A 15,529-nucleotide genomic window follows, 5' to 3' on the forward strand; every position below is an offset into this window, starting at 1 on the left:
GTGTACAAACATGCCCCTCTCAAGTTAGACAAGGACTCCCAGATTAGAGAAGGCCAACTCTGAGCATCTAAAAAAAACAAGTGCCACATCTAAAACACATGGTTTATTTAACAGCACCGTGCACTGCTTGAAACAAGACAGTAGTTTGCCCGTTCTTCAAGGAAATACACGCATCCATGTCTGAGATAGATAAAAGCATAAATGCAGCGCTACAAACTAATGTGTATAATCTAATGTTAATGTACTACAGGCTGTTAAAACGCCTCCACTGTATATCGACCATGTGTTGGCGATATGAGTCAACAGGCTGGACAGTTTCCTGGTTTGCCATCTTTGATTTTTTCCTCTGCATAGTTAAGTGTTAATTTAGCAGCAACATTAACATCCACACCAGCCTGTCTTGAATAAATAATGAATATGTCACGGAAAAATTAAACCTCAAATAAATGCTACACTAAGTGCTTTATCCATTTAATTGGTGATGCTACAAACACCAGGAAAGCATACCAGAAGAGAAAAGTTGCTTTGATTTGGATATTATAAAAATACATAGCTTTCAATATAAAAATGCAGATGCAATCTTAATATTTATCTTGCAGCGAAGATCACTAAATAGCCTGTCATTATAATAAATACTCGGCTGTGAATCATTTGAATCAGTGCCTGCGACTAAATCATTGCAATTCATTGCATTATCCCAATAATCATCAGATATAAAACATTATCAAAACATTTAGTTAAGAAATACTTAGGCTATTTGTATTGCATTACAGATACAACAAATAATCTCTAGAGGAAAGAAACACACCTTAAATTAGGTAATCATAAATCATAAAGTCTGCCTGCATAAATTTAGGACACATTTAACATAAAACTAGAACATCTGTCTGCTCTTTCTTATTCCTGCATTTTAAAATCAGAATCTGCTTTTCACTTCTCTCATATGAAAGAGAGCTAGACAGCTTTTTTTAAATTACTTATTACTTTATTATTACGGTCAAACAATTCCACAGTTTAGCCTAAAACATAGAAACTTAGTTGACTTCTCTGTATGATTAGGCTCAATTTCATGAAGCAATGAATTAGAAATAGGACACTATGAATTGGCTATAGTTGACAATGAAAGTCAGAAAGTTACGGTACATTTTATGTGTTACATTTTTGAGGAGAGTTTGGCGGAGGGATACGTGAGGCTGCGTAAAGTGGAAGGGACAGGTGCACGTTGCTGTTATGAAAACAATGGCGACTTTTTTTCTATATTTCCATCGATTTGGACCGCTTATCAACGACAAGGACCTGAGGGTGTTGCAGTGGAAGTGGCACAGATCATGCAGGATACGAGATATTTCAAAACATCAGCGTCCGCGATTACTGTGGTCAGCGGTAATAGGCTATATGGAATTTTACTCCGACTAAAAACGTAGTCATAACCCTTCCATTAAATCTGAACACACAGGCCCACATGATAAAGATTTACTGTAGTTTTTCGAGTATCAGTAGGCCTATGTACCGAATATCCATAAACTTGCTAAGAAAGTATATAAACGTAACGCTGACTGTAGCTCCAGAACTATCTTGAGAATCGCCACGTTTTAAAGTTGTATTTTAGTATGAACGTAATCCTGTGATATTAGGCAAATGTGCATCCACGTTTACCAACAGGAGTCGCTAATTCGGCATAGGCTACTGTTAACGGTGCCAAATTGCAACATTTAAAAAAAATGTTAGTCTACGCCTAGAAACTGGGATTAACATTATAGTTCTCATTCATAACACTCCGTTCGATGTCTCACTATGGGATGCGCCTCATCGCGGAGCAAACAGAAGCATCAATCTCATTACGCCAATCCTGATTGGCTGGTGATCTTGACGTCAGCGTCAGGGGAAATCACCCCATATAAGTAGCCTGTGCCACGACGCATGCGTCATTCAAACACCTCTTCTCACTTCAGAGCACATCTCACAGTAGCCGGGCAAGCTTCACTGTCCACAGACTGAACCCAAATACCATTTCGGTCGACGGGCGCTAGCCGGCTACTCCTTCTGCTTCGCAGAAAGTTTTTCTTTTCTCTTCCTCACGGAGGGGAAAAGGATTAAAAGAGGAGCATACTGCCACACCAGTCAGTATTCTCCGGGAATAAAATACCCACACCGTCCTTTTTTCTCCGGATTAAGGACAAGGTGGTAATACCTTTTTTCCCGTCCCACCTGTCGAGAGCGGGCCCTCTCCACGCCACGAGGCGACCAAGATGGACGCCCCTCTCCCTCACACCAGAGGAGTCAGGGACTCGGTGGCTCGACTCTGCAGCTGCGGGTTGAAGATCTCGGGCGCAGACACACACCAGGTCTGTTCGTCCTGCCTCGGGCTGGAACACGCCCGAGGCGCTATCGACAACCCCGGCTCATGCGGACATTGTGTCCGCTTCACAGTCAAGAGCCTCCGCCGACGGCTGTTCCAGACAAGTCGGAACAGGACCCCCCCATGTCCATGGACCCGCCGGCCGGCAGTCAAGACACGGGGGCGTCCGCCACAGAGAGCGAACCCCTCTCCGTGTCAGTCTGGGGCTCATTATCAGCGATGGCCTCAGAACCGGAATCCCGCGCCCTGGCAGGCCGGGACCCGGTGACGACAAGACACGCGGTAACGGATTCCCGCGCTTTACCAAGCTGGGGCTCCCGGTTAGACCTCACCATGGTCTCACCCGCGGAGGATGTCCTAGAGTTGGATTATGAGGAGGACGATGAGGAGGACGCCCTGGCGTTCCTCCTGTCCGAGTCAGATGAACAAGAAGAGGACACCTTCATGTCATCGGCCCAGGCTGCAAAGCCTGGAGCGAGGGCTGCTCTCCGGGCGACAGCACACCAGCTTCGCCCGGTCTGAGCATGGACCTGCAGGCCGTGTGCAAACGTGCTGCGGTCAGACTCAATGTTCCGTGGCCTGAAATGGCCAAGGAGACCTCCAGGTCCCGCTACGAGGGGAAGCATCTTCCCCAAACAGCGGGCAAAGGGAGGCAACTCCTCCCGGTTTTTCCAGAAATGTTGGATGAAGTGTCGGTCTCGTGGAGAGACCGGCCCTTCAGCAACAAGGTCCCAATCCAGGGTGCCTCCTCTCTGGACTGCGATGGAATGGAGAAGCTCGGCCTGCTCCGCATACCGCCCATGGAACCGCTGGTGGTGGCCCACCTTCTACCAAAGGTGGGCCCGTCACCAAGCAGGAACCCCACGCTGCCAGCAAAGGCGGACCGCTTTCAGTCCACAATGACTGAAAAGTCCTATAAAGCTGCAGCGCTGTCCGCCAGGGCCCTGAACGTGTCCTCGCTGCTAACCGCCTACCAAGCGGAGCTCTGCGAGGACCTGTCGGGTAGCCCGGGAGCAGCCACTCTGGACGAGATGGCAGCGGCCACGGACATTTGCCTCCGTGTCCAGCGCTGCACCGTCCAGGCCACGGGCAAGGTAATGGGGATCATGGTGGTGCAGGAAAGAGCGAGATGGCTCAACTTCACCAACCTCCCTGACCGAGAAAGGGAAGATGTGCTGGATATGCCCATCGTTCCCGAGGGAATTTTCGGCTCCGCTCTCGCCTCCATGCAGAGGAAGTGTGAGACGAAGAAGAAGGAGGACGAGGCACTCCACCTCTGCCTCCCTCGAAGGGTCCAGCCGCTGCCCTCGCAGCAGCAGTCCTTCACCCAAGCGAACTCTGCCCGGTTTAAAGCACCGGTCAAGCAGAGGTCGCAGCCCACCCCGAGTCCTCAGCCCAGGCTGGAGACAAGGGCAAGTTGGCCGAGAAAATCTCCGGTTCCGGCTGCAGCTCAGGCTCAGCCAACCCAGAATTTCGGCCAGCAGTCGAGGAAGAAGAAGTGAGCGGCGTGACAGCCCCTCCTTCTCCCCTCCGTGAATGTGTTCCCGCCGCCTCGAGAGATGCCTAAACACCATCCTCAAGTCCGCACAAACACATGTCACATGTTGATTGATTCCTCTGTCATAAAACATTTGCCGCTGACGCATCCAGGCTTCAGGCCGAGGGCGCAGCTCAAAAAAATGTAAAAGAAAATCAATAAAACCAATAAACATCCCGCCAATTCTTCCCTTTTTCAGAGCAGCTACGGCATCCAATAGAGTCTGTCTGCAGACCGCAGCAAGGAGGCGTTTCCTATAGGGGCGTTTCCTATAGGGCGTTTCCTATAGTGAACGACGGGAGCCGGCTCTCGCCCGCGAACGAGACGTTTTTTGTTTTGTTTTTGCGGAGGGATCTAGATCGGCATGAAGGCACATTATGCAATGTGCAATGTGGACATTATCCCGCTTATTACACATGGCCACATTCTCAACAAAGTAACGACATGACTCGCAATAATAATTGAAATGCTTTTATGGATTTAGAAAAAGATTTTATTGATTTAAAAAATAGTTTTTTGTATTGATTTAAATTGACATGCATCCGCTAAGAAAAGTAGTCCGTTGTTACTGTTTGAACTAACGTAACAACGGCAGGAACTGCTTCTATAGTGTTTTTGAGGAGCTTTTTGATTACAGATTTGAAAACATCGTTGCTTGCATTAAAAGTAGCACAATTCATTATGTCAAACCTTGAAAGATATCCCTGCCCTAATGCCAAAAGTAACTGGCAACTATGTCGCCGTAGCTATGATGTCTATGTCTGGACCGCTGCGTAAAAAGGAGGGTTTCTGACCCATTACTTCTCTTCCTACTTTTTGTCCCCCTCTTCTCCCCGCTGCAGCCTAGCAGTTGATCTCAAAGCACGCTCCCCTCTCCTGCAGGGAGAAAAACTATATTTATATACTTTATATAGGTTGATACAGTAGCCCCTTTTTTTAAATAGTTTGTATAGGTGTTGCCATCTGTTTTGTGTAGCGTGGTTCTACAAGCAAGTCAATGCATTAATTGGGTGGTATCAGAGAGTTACACGGGTCTGTAAATGCAATGAAAACAATTGGCCACAGCAAATAATTTATATTAAACATGTAATTTTTACTTTTGAATACTTTAGTACAAAGGATGTCTTGAATAATTTAAGTGATATATGTGTACACATATAAATAATTAGTCAAAACAGCGCTACATTTGATTTAATTAAAAGGTATAATATGTGGTAAACTGAAGAGCCCTTTGGGAGCCGAAAGAGCCGGCTCTTCTTGGTGAGCCAAATGATCCGGCTCAGCAAGAAGAGCCGGAATTCCCATCACTAGAACAATGACTTCTTCTGCGAGGATTTATAAAAGCAGCTGGATACAAAAAGTTAGGAAACGCCCCTATAGGAAACGCCCCTATAGGAAACGCCTCCTTGCTGCGGTCTGCAGACAGACCCATCTCACGGCATCTCTCAAAAGGCGGATTATTGGCGGGTCTGTGAAGGGACCACCGTCACGCGCAGTGCCGGCTGGAGCCGTAAGCGTGACATCTCAGCTGGCTCTCAGGAGCATACAGCAGGAGATACTTACGACGTCTGCCTGGGCTTCTCAAAACAGTTATACTTTATCTGTTTTCACAAGCCCAGAGAGAGTCAACCCATATTCTGGAGAGAGAGGTTCTCTCTCTCCTAGAAAGAAGGGTTTTATCTATAATGCCCGCCGAGCGGAGTCAGATTACGCAGACAAATGTCCTCGTAAAGCACCCGCTCAACATGGGTCTCATAATAAAACTAAACCCGGAGAGTGGAGAGTATTGGTTATTATGTAATGCGTAGTGGCACTACACCCGACTTTTCTAGTGCGGGAGGCACCTACGGGTGCTGTCCTTTCACGGAAGGTGGTCACCACGGACGCAGGTCAGACAGGCTGATAGGGTATTTACGAAGGTCACCCGGTGAGAGGTCTCTAGAGCAGAGACCTCCAGCGGGCGCACGTAAATTACCCGGAGCTTTTAGCGGTGTTCCCCACCCTAAAACGCTTCCTGCCTTCTCTCAGAGGACACCATGTCCTCGTGAGGACAGACAACACGATATCGTGTATGAACCGCCAAGGGAGGTTGCGTTGTCTCCAGTCACACACACTGGCACACAAACTGATCCCTTGGAGCGGCAGACGTCTCCTCTCTCTGAGAACGACACAGGTACCGGGAGGGATGCACCTCGGGACAGAACTACTGTCCAGAGGTGCACCACTCTATGCAGACTGGACTCCTCATCCAAGGATCGTGAGTCCGCAGTGGGTGCGTCACGGCGGAGCCGCGTTAAATCTGTTCGCATAAAGAAAAAATGCTCAATGACAGCTGTTCTCTTTAATGCACGATTTAAACGCACTGTTAGGCGGGGACGCACTCGTACACGATTGACCTCCGGGTCCTCTGTACGCGTTCCCACCCCTGGCTCTGTTACCCCTAACTCTGGCCAGAGTGAAGGAGCAACGCCACACACTTACTCTGATGTTTCCGCCCTAGCCCGCAACGTACGGGCTGGCGGAGATATATCAGCTGTTGTGCGGGCAGCCATGGCAGCCCCCACCACGCAGGGACAGATTGTCTCAGGCGGGGGGAGCGATCCTTTACCCACGCCCAGAGCGCGGGGCACTATGGGCCTGACCCGTGAGAAGTACAATCTGAATACAGTGGGACTCCCTCAGAAGGTGATAAACACTATTCAGAGTGCGAGAGCTTCCTCCACCAGGTCTCTTTACGACTGTAAGTGGAGTGTGTTTGAGGAGTGGTGCCTTCAAGAAGGACACATCTCTTTTCAATGTCCTGTCGGGGTGATTTTATCATTCCTACAGGACTTGATCGATAAACACAGAGCTTTCTCCACGATCAAGGTGTACCTGGCTGCTATTGCTGCATGCCATGTGGGCTTTGAGGGAAAGACGGCTAGCCAACATCCTTTGGTCTGCCGTTTTATGAAGGGAGCTCGCAGGCTCCTCCCTGTCTCCAGGTCGCTGGTGCCCTTATGGGACCTGGCAGTGGTTTTAAATGGGCTCAGAATGACCCCATTTCAACCCCTGGAAGGAACTGACATGAAACATCTGTCACTCAAGACAGTGCTGTTACTGGCCCTGGCATCCGCCAAGCGGGTCAACGATATCCATGCACTGTCTGTACATCCCTCATGCACTCAGTTCGCCCCAGGGCAAACGAGAGTGTTGTTGAAGTCCAACCCTGCCTTTACACCAAAGGTGGTTGGTTCGTGTACCCCGATTGACATTGAGGCATTTCCTCCGCAGCTGGTTTCCTCCGGGGAGCAGCAGCAGGATCTGTTGTGTCCAGTCCGGGCTTTACACACATATATGGACAGATCAAAAGAGCTTCGTCTTAATGACCAACTCTTCGTGTCCTGGGCTAAACCTCACAAGGGTAAGCCTGTTACTAAGCAACGGCTCTCCCACTGGATCGTGGAGGCGATTGCTTTGGCCTATACGAGTCAGAATCTGCAGGCACCTTCGGGTCTGCGGGCTCACTCGACTCGGGGGCCTGGCTACATCCTGGGCTTTGTTCAAGGGTGTTTCCATCCAAGACATCTGTGCAGCGGCGAGCTGGTCCTCGCCGCTCACTTTTGTCCGCTTTTACAGGCTAGACGTCTCCGCTCCAAGCGTGGCCCGAGCAGTGCTGGGCACCTTGTTGAGTCGGGACTCCACCTGTTAAATTCTGGTTGATCGGTGATTTTCGAGATAAGCTCGTCTGGCAATACGGGAGCTACAATATCCCATAGTGAGACATCGAACGGAGTGTTATGAATGAGAACTATAGGTTACTTACGTAACTCTAGTTTCAGAGTAACATGAAGTGAGATGTCTCACCAGACGGCCCTCCTTGCTATGGTGAAGCGAGAAGAGGTGCTTATTTTGAATGGCGCATGCGTTGTGGCGCAATCTACTTATAGGGGGTGATTTCCCCTGACGCTGACGTCAAGATCACCAGCCAATCAGGATTGGCGTAATGAGATTGATGCTTCTGTTTGCTCCGCGATGAGGCGCATCCCATAGTGAGACATCTCACTTCATGTTACTATGAGAACTGGGGTTACGTAAGTAACCTATAGTTTCTAGTTTGCTCCAAAGCATTGTAGGAACTACTTTCTCAAACTTAATTCAGTGTATAAATTGCAATTTGTTAGCTTTTTGTGTTAGTCAGTAATATGGGTAAATAAATGCTTTTTGTAAAACTATTCAAAATGTAAATCATACTTTTGAATATAAAAGCTTTTAAATCATGTTTACAAAACAACGTTGTAGCCTACAGATTGTGTCTAGTGTAAAGGATTCTGTCTGCTGGGAACATATCGTCTGAATATAGATTTGGCTCTTATGAAGGGGTCTTCATAATAGAGATGTGTCTTTTTCACATTCAGCACATTTGTTTGCACATTAGTAATCAAACCCCAGTTTCAGCAGTAACCTGATTTCAGAGGCGTCCATGTAAGGTTAAGGGATTAAGAGAACGCCAGTTAACACCTTGTTAGTCCTGCAGGGTTTACACAGGCTAGCTGGCTCCGTTGCCTGGGGGGTTGTTAGCTGAAAAATACAAGACTGGCATTTCAAAGGAAAAATGCATGTTGCCGTTGTTGTGCACAGCATACTGAACAGAGGGGATTTTTTGCATACTTCAGGCAGAGAGAGTTTGCACAAAAACACAAAAAAGCACATTGTGCGATGACCAGTGTAGAAGATTGTGCAACGATTAAACCAAGTGAGGAACAAGAGAATCAATCAATGTTTATTTATATAGCCCAATATCACAAATGTTACATTTGTCTCAGTGGTCTTCACAGTGTGTACAGAATATCAGTATGACAATACGACACCCTCTGTCCTTAGACCCTCACATTGTACAAGGAAACACTTCCGGAGAAAATAATACACAGACACAGACAGAGAGGGAAAAGGTCATTGGATAAAAGTTATTCTTGATAACTTAAATTCTTGATATATGTATAGGCTGCCCCTGCTGTCTGCCGGTTTCTACTCAGCCATGCTGCATCTGAGTTTGCATCCGTTGAGATTTTATTTGTGAGTGGGCTTAAATATTTACGACCTTTTCTTGCTCGTCTTGAGCCTTTTAGTGAAAGATTACGAAAATGAGGCCCTGCTAAAAGCTAGACACTAAAGTGTCTTGCTTATTTTAAATTGCTTTATGATTATACAGCGTCTACACAAAAAACAACCTCCTTTTTTTCTCATGTACCACTCTGATCATTCAGTTGCAGCGTGTTTTCCAGTTCTGAGGGTGAAGCCGCTCTGGTGCTACCTATGAGCAGATGCTGTATGTGATTCTTAATTGGGCAGAGCGAATGATTAGAGATACCTGCATAGCTCTTATAAAACAGGGTGTACACGCAGAATTATAGGTACAGATGGAAATTGCGAATACCACAGATCTACTCCTGCGTTCCTTTGGGAGCGATTTGGGTTCCTCCTTACACATTACACTCCACGGCAGCTACATCTCTGAGGACCGGCGGTGTTCATTCCCACTGAATTTTCCATATGGGAATTTCTAGGCAGGAGCACTTGGTTCTGTCTGTAATGTACGCCAGGCTGCATGCTCGCTTTTTATATCCTCATTATCAATGCACTACCGGACTATTTGTATGGGTTTCAAAGTGGTATTTTGCTCGGTTCAACTGTTTTTGCTTCTTTTTTTTATTACTGATATCAGCGACTCTAGGGCTCCGTAGTCAGCACTCGTATGCAGGCTTTTCTCTGTCTCTGCCTTTCCTACCCTAGTATCCTAACCCACAGTTATACAAGTTTGAAAGAATATTGTTTTCTAGCTGTAATACATTTTCAAGCAAAATTGCATTGCAAATAAATGCGGTATTTTGAGTTACCTTTTGGTGAATGTGTTTACATTCAATCCACCCAAATAAAAACTGAGTAATAGATTTATTTGCACACACACTCAAAAAACTTGTTTTCAGTTTGTAAATGCTCTGGAAGTTTACTCTAAACAAAAGATTGAATGCTCACAACAAATACAAGAGGTGACAGGGATAACCTTAACTTTAGCGGAAACTATAGACAAGAAAAGCTCATCCGGTTTATATAACACACATGGTAAATGATTTCCTCGATGACAGTCTTTTATGTGACCGTGCACCCTTTTGAAATGAACCATACACCTTTTCCACACACAGACCTTTTAGATGTTGATATTGCTTTTTTGACGAGCATTTTCCATCCAAATTCTGTGAATTGTTTAGTTTAATTTAAACGTATTAAAGATAAGATCTTTGCCTAGAATATCCTTGTTTTGTATCTTAGAAACTTAATGGATTTCCACATCAGCCTATATCTAAAGTTCTGAGGGGGAAAAAACACGCCAATACTATAATGTATAGATACAGTATATATGTGAGTGATTTTTTCATTATATAATTCATTCCACATGTTTTCGTCCTCTGAAACAAATATCATTTGTTCATATTTGAGCCATCTGCATATTTTATTAGGAAAAAGGACTGGAATGAGAGGAACATTTAAATGCATCCATGCATGAGAGCGTCCTTAAACCCTACTGTTTTATAATGGTTGTGAAATGTAAATGATATATTGAACAACATTTATTGTGATGTAAGCATTGGGCCTGGTAATTGTAATTATTTCCCTGAATAATATACCACATTCTGGCTTGCAGCACACAGTTGCCCATACCAAATCCCCATACACTTAAAAATCACTCAAGGGTGTTTACTGTGTCTAAATAATGAATAGACACAGTCTTTACAAGTTGACAGTGAAACATTTCTGGTGAGCTCCCCTGATGGAATGCATTTCACAGTAAAATAATTGAGTCCAGTACAAAATAAAATGTATGCAATACTCTGTTCTTAAATGAATTTCCTTGTTCAGTTGGGGATTGTTATTTGACAGTCTGTGTGTTGCTGCAGACTGATAGTCTGATAAAGAGGCAGATGAACAAGTGAATTAGAGATGAAGCCTGTGCTAAATATTCTGTTTTGTCTTGCTCTTGTTCTAGATGAACATGGACATTTGAAAATATACCTGCCCAAGAAGCTGCTTGAATGTCTACCAAAATGCACCTCGCTGCCAAAGGAGAGACACCGGTGGAACACTAATGAGGTGAGGCTCCTCATCACAGCCCGTCTGCTCCATCCATCCCTCTGCACATACGTCTGCATGAGACACGTTGTTCTTTCAGGCCTTTTTCAAATGTACAAGACTCTCTTCAAAACATCCTAACATCTTTGTAATAGGTGTCCCGATTTACCAAATATCATTGTGGGAAAAAACACTTTCAAATTGGGTTCATTTTCTGGTACTCCATCTTCAGATTACAGCAAACTGACAGTTCAACATGAGTGGGTCTGTACAAGATTTCAAAAAAATGTTTATAACTATAATTCTTATCTTATTTTATGTGTTGGATTGGTTATATTTAAAAGGAAATTTCAGAAAGAAATCTGCAAAATATCTTTGCAAATATTTAATTGAAGTGTTTAAAAAATATATAGTTCACTGCCTCGTATTTTCTTCACAAACAAGGGAAACATAGTAGTAGTTGATAGATAGATAGATATATAGATAGATGGATATATAGATATATATATATATATATAGATAGATAGATATATAGATAGATGGATATATAGATATATATATATATATATATAGATAGATAGATATATAGATAGATAGAGACATATATATATATATAGATAGATGGATATATAGGCATATATATAGATAGATGGATAGATAGATAGATAGATGGATATATAGATGGATAGACGTATACTGTATATATAGATAGATAGATAGATAGATAGATATATAGATAGATAGATGGATAGATAGGTGGATAGATAGATAGATGGATAGATAGATAGATGGATAGATAGATGGCTATAGATAGATGGATAGATAGATAGATGGATAGATATACATATATATAGATAGATGGATAGATAGATGGCTATATAGATAGATGGCTATATAGATAGATGGATATATAGATAGATAGACATATATATAGATAGATAGATAGATAGATAGATAGATAGATGGCTATATACATAGATGGCTATATAGATAGATGGATATATAGATAGATAGACATATATATAGATAGATAGATGGATAGATAGATGGATAGATAGATGGATAGATAGATACATATATAGATGGATATATATATAGATAGATAGATAGTTGGATAGTTAATTCATGGGCTTTGTCCCTTTTTAATTGCAATACATTCTTTAGTCGAAAACTAAATATAAGGATAACCCCATCTCCGTCTATCTTCATGTTTGTACTGGGACATTTGTAAAATCTCTTCTTGCAGTTTATGTTTACTATGGATTTTCTCATGCTCATTATTCTGGAAGGAATGTTTTGCAGAAATCGAAGGTTAAAGTCAATTGCATGTTGAGTCCTATTCACCAACGTTTCCTGCTGCTGTATTTAGCAGGCATCATGAGGGGCTCTCCATGTTAACGTAAACAGTGTTTAACATTGGTGCTAAGAAAGCTCAAGGTGTCTCACACTTCATATTTGCATCGCATTAGGGAAGATAACACACCACTTTACATTTTCTCTGTGGAAAATCAAATCTGAAAACACTATGATCTTGTGAGATGCCACAGATGCCCTTTGCTATGGTTTTATTTTCCTAAAGGACGTTTTGAACTCTTTCTCAGGACCATTTATTTAAAACCCTTTTTGTCTTTGCTGTATTTGTTTAAAAATATGTTTTCTTACAGGAATGTGGAGTCTTCCAGAACATTTAACTGCCAAATGAATTGCTGCTGCCTTAATCTTGATTTACTACATGTGTGTGCAGACACACATCATTTCCTCTTGTATTTTGTGTAGTAATTTTCTAAATGGACAAAATTGGAATACAGCCCATATCAATCTTCATGATTCATGCACACATAGTTACTATCTGCTCTTCCATTATATTATATTATATATTATTGGCCTTACAGGGACACTTCCTGCATTTTGCTCCAAACTCATTTACCAACCTGCTCTTTTTCTCGGGGGACAGGTTGATGAGTTTATCTCCTTTGTTTCCACATTTGATGGATGAATAACTGCTTGTTCTCTTTGAAGAATAACTAGTAGCAATTAGCCCTAAACACACACCATGACAAATCTTAAAATAAATATGAAAAACTCAACCATCCATGCTTTTGATTAACACATTGTGACCATAAAAATATAGTCATCTGCAGTGATGAAAGATAATTGACTGAAAAACAACCAGATGATAAGGCACCAGACCGGCTAAGGAACAGGAGATTCAAAAAGACAATCTGTCGATGACATTCAGTTGAATATTTTTTCCCCCCGACTTTGTGTAGTCAATATATTTGAGAAAATAGATTAAGGAATTCATTATTCATCTGGGATAAAGACGTGGAACTGAGGAAATAGACACAAATACAGTTTTTGCAGTTTTTATCCAAGTCACCATCTGTCATATCTTTGCTCACAAGCCCTGCCCTAGTTATGAAACAAATGTCTAACGCTTGTGTGTTTCTAATTGGCTGATGTTGTAACTTGTTTGCCCTGTCTGACCTGCATTGTGCTGCCAGCAGTCTAAATTAATTAACATGGCTTTGAAATTGATCTCAAAATGCAAGTCTGGGAAATTGCTGGGGATGAATACTAGTGTTGTTAGTATTTCTTGTCATATATTACCACATTTAATCAAAGCAGCCTTATTTTCAGGGATAGCACCATGTTGTTGTGTTACTGGGCTTCAGATTCTGCTGTGGATGTTTGGTGGGCTGATGGCACATTGGAACAAAAAAGTCAGTTCCAGTGGTGTTTTGGTATGCATGACAATAGTGTTTCCAGGGTTGAAGAGAACAAGACAACCTTTCCGAAATTGAAGGACGTTTCTTTTTTGTGCAGACCATGCAAATGAGAATGTATGTGCCTCATTGGTAGCAGACGTGCAGGAAGGGAGGGATCAGAGAGGCTCCTTGTCGGCGCAATTGTGTGACTCTTAGTGAAAGTGACACCTCATCAATTCTGTGCATATTTCTGGCACTAGCTCAGCATGCTTAATGCTCTAATTTTCCACTTTTTACCTTTCAGGTATCTCAGTATTCTGGTAGGTTAGAGCTGCTAATTTGTATTTGATATATTTCACCACACAGATTGGTGGTGGCTTCATTTTCTCTTGTTTCATAACAAACATCTTCTGGTTATTGGCCAGTAATTTGTTCCCCTGTTTGATTTAAGAGGTCCTATTATGCTTTTTGGGGTTTTCCCTTTCCTTTAGTGTATTATATAGGTTTTTGTGCATGTAAATCAGGGGTGGGGAACCTCCGGACTCCGGGCCGTATACGGACCGCGAGAGAATTTGGTATGGCCCTCGAGGTCATTTCTAAACACACGCAAAAAAGAAAAAAAATTAAAGAAACCTAGACCGCAAAATAATTAAACAAGCGAGTGCCTGTTTTTCCTGTCCAGGGTCCTTGAACACAACACAAGCCTAACGTGTCATCACGTGGTATATGTCGTCTCGTCAGACAGGGGTGCAGTTCTGACGGAGAGCACCAGAACGCTGCTCCGGCACTTCAGAAATTGCAGTACCCATAAGGAGCCGTACACATGCCGCAGTTTTTGCGTGGCTGTGTCTTTAGTTGTAAGCCCAGTGGCGATCTGTTCATCTGTCATACAGTCAATAACTTTGTTGTTATTAGCATCTGGTTAGCTAGCTATGCTAACGAATATAAGAAGCTTTTTCTACAACCAGTGAGGTAAAGGCACATCTTTATATGATCATTATAGTTATAAAAAAATAAGAGAATGAAGTAAACGGGTATAAAATACTATATGATAAACAAGAATACAGTTTGAAAGGGGAGTGATTTGTAAAATATCATAAAGAAAAATAAAATCTGCTTACAGTTCTGTTTCATATGGGTGTTGAGAGATGTTTCCATAGATCTCCTAATGTTGCTCTCAAAGTGCACCAGATTGATGCTTTTAACTTCAACATTTAAAACAAAATCTTCCCGGGGGAGCATGTCCCCCGGACCCCCCTAGAGGAGGTTAGGTCCCCCCCCCACTTAAATCATGTCCACATGGATAGGAGTCTAAATACATTTGCACACATCTTGTGTCCATATCTTTCTGGTTTGGTGGTCATGCCACAACCATGCACGTGCATGCATGCGTGAGTCATGGTCAGATATCTGGATTAAGAGGTTGCTTTTTCTTTGCACAGCATGAAAGAAAGGACAAATGAATGGGCTGTGATTTTAGTATTTTTAAGCAGAGGTCAATAATTTGTATGGCCCTCGGAGGATGTTGAAAAAATTGAAATGGCCCTTGAGAGGAAAAAGGTTCCCCACCCCTGATGTACATGGTCTGCAAAGGCTGAAATCCCAAAGTTCCCTCCAAAGGACGCTTCTCTCCCACACAGTAGAGGCAAAGAATACAAATATGAACCTGACAATGAGCATACTAGGGCCCATTTAAATAGAGATCTATCATAAAGTAAATACTTTGACTATAGATTGCAGCTTGGAAAACAAAACAAATGGATTTATTTTACTTGGTTGACTTCTTTACAACTCTAACTTTTGGAGAGCTTGAAATAA

At 43.1% G+C, this 15,529-nt stretch overlaps 1 protein-coding gene across 9 annotated transcripts in view; it reads left to right on the forward strand.

The window, feature by feature from the left end:
• The window catches only part of camta1a (calmodulin binding transcription activator 1a), a 314,780-nt gene that overhangs the window by 8,708 nt on the left and 290,543 nt on the right, over positions 1-15,529 (forward strand). For all 9 annotated transcript variants that reach the window (XM_034087486.2, XM_034087476.2, XM_034087478.2 and 6 more), the window contains one exon: positions 10,921-11,024. In XM_034087486.2, the coding sequence (XP_033943377.1) occupies positions 10,921-11,024 (104 nt within the window). The remainder of the gene's footprint in view (positions 1-10,920; positions 11,025-15,529) is intronic.

This window comes from Pseudochaenichthys georgianus, chromosome 7 (genome assembly GCF_902827115.2).
Source record: "Pseudochaenichthys georgianus chromosome 7, fPseGeo1.2, whole genome shotgun sequence".
Taxonomy (NCBI): domain Eukaryota; kingdom Metazoa; phylum Chordata; class Actinopteri; order Perciformes; family Channichthyidae; genus Pseudochaenichthys; species Pseudochaenichthys georgianus.